The sequence below is a fragment of the Galeopterus variegatus genome, unplaced genomic scaffold (genome assembly GCF_000696425.1).
Source record: "Galeopterus variegatus unplaced genomic scaffold, G_variegatus-3.0.2 Scaffold381, whole genome shotgun sequence".
Lineage (NCBI taxonomy): Eukaryota > Metazoa > Chordata > Mammalia > Dermoptera > Cynocephalidae > Galeopterus > Galeopterus variegatus.
Window position 1 is genome coordinate 623159 of NW_007726492.1, and position 305 is coordinate 623463.

The 305-nt window shown below is 69.5% G+C and overlaps 1 protein-coding gene across 1 annotated transcript in view; it reads right to left on the reverse strand.

Annotated features, from left to right (window-relative positions):
• LRCH2 (leucine-rich repeats and calponin homology (CH) domain containing 2) overlaps nt 1-305 on the reverse strand; it is a 152580-nt gene that overhangs the window by 133530 nt on the left and 18745 nt on the right. Inside the window, exon 3 of the mRNA XM_008568153.1 lies at nt 17-303. Within this exon, the coding sequence (XP_008566375.1) occupies nt 17-303 (287 nt within the window). The remainder of the gene's footprint in view (nt 1-16; nt 304-305) is intronic.

The following is a 305-nucleotide window of genomic DNA, read 5'->3' on the forward strand; positions in this document are numbered from 1 at the left end:
CCCCCCGTCCTGTCACCTGCTTGGGTGGTGTCCGTCAGGTCGTAGCCACTGCCCGGGAAGTCTCGGAGTTTCCGACCACTGAGGCTCAGGACGCCGGAGTTGCCCGCCTCCTCCAGGGCCCGGTCCAGGCTCCTCACTGTGTGTGGAGGTTGCAGGCTCCCTGGGTTCCACTGCGGCCCGTTGGAGAACGGCTGACCGAAAAGAGTCGGTCCCGGGATGGGAACTACCAGGGTCCCGCTGCCGCCTCCGCCTCCCCCTCCGGTCCCGCCACCTCCCCCTCCGGCCGCACCACCGCCACCGCTACT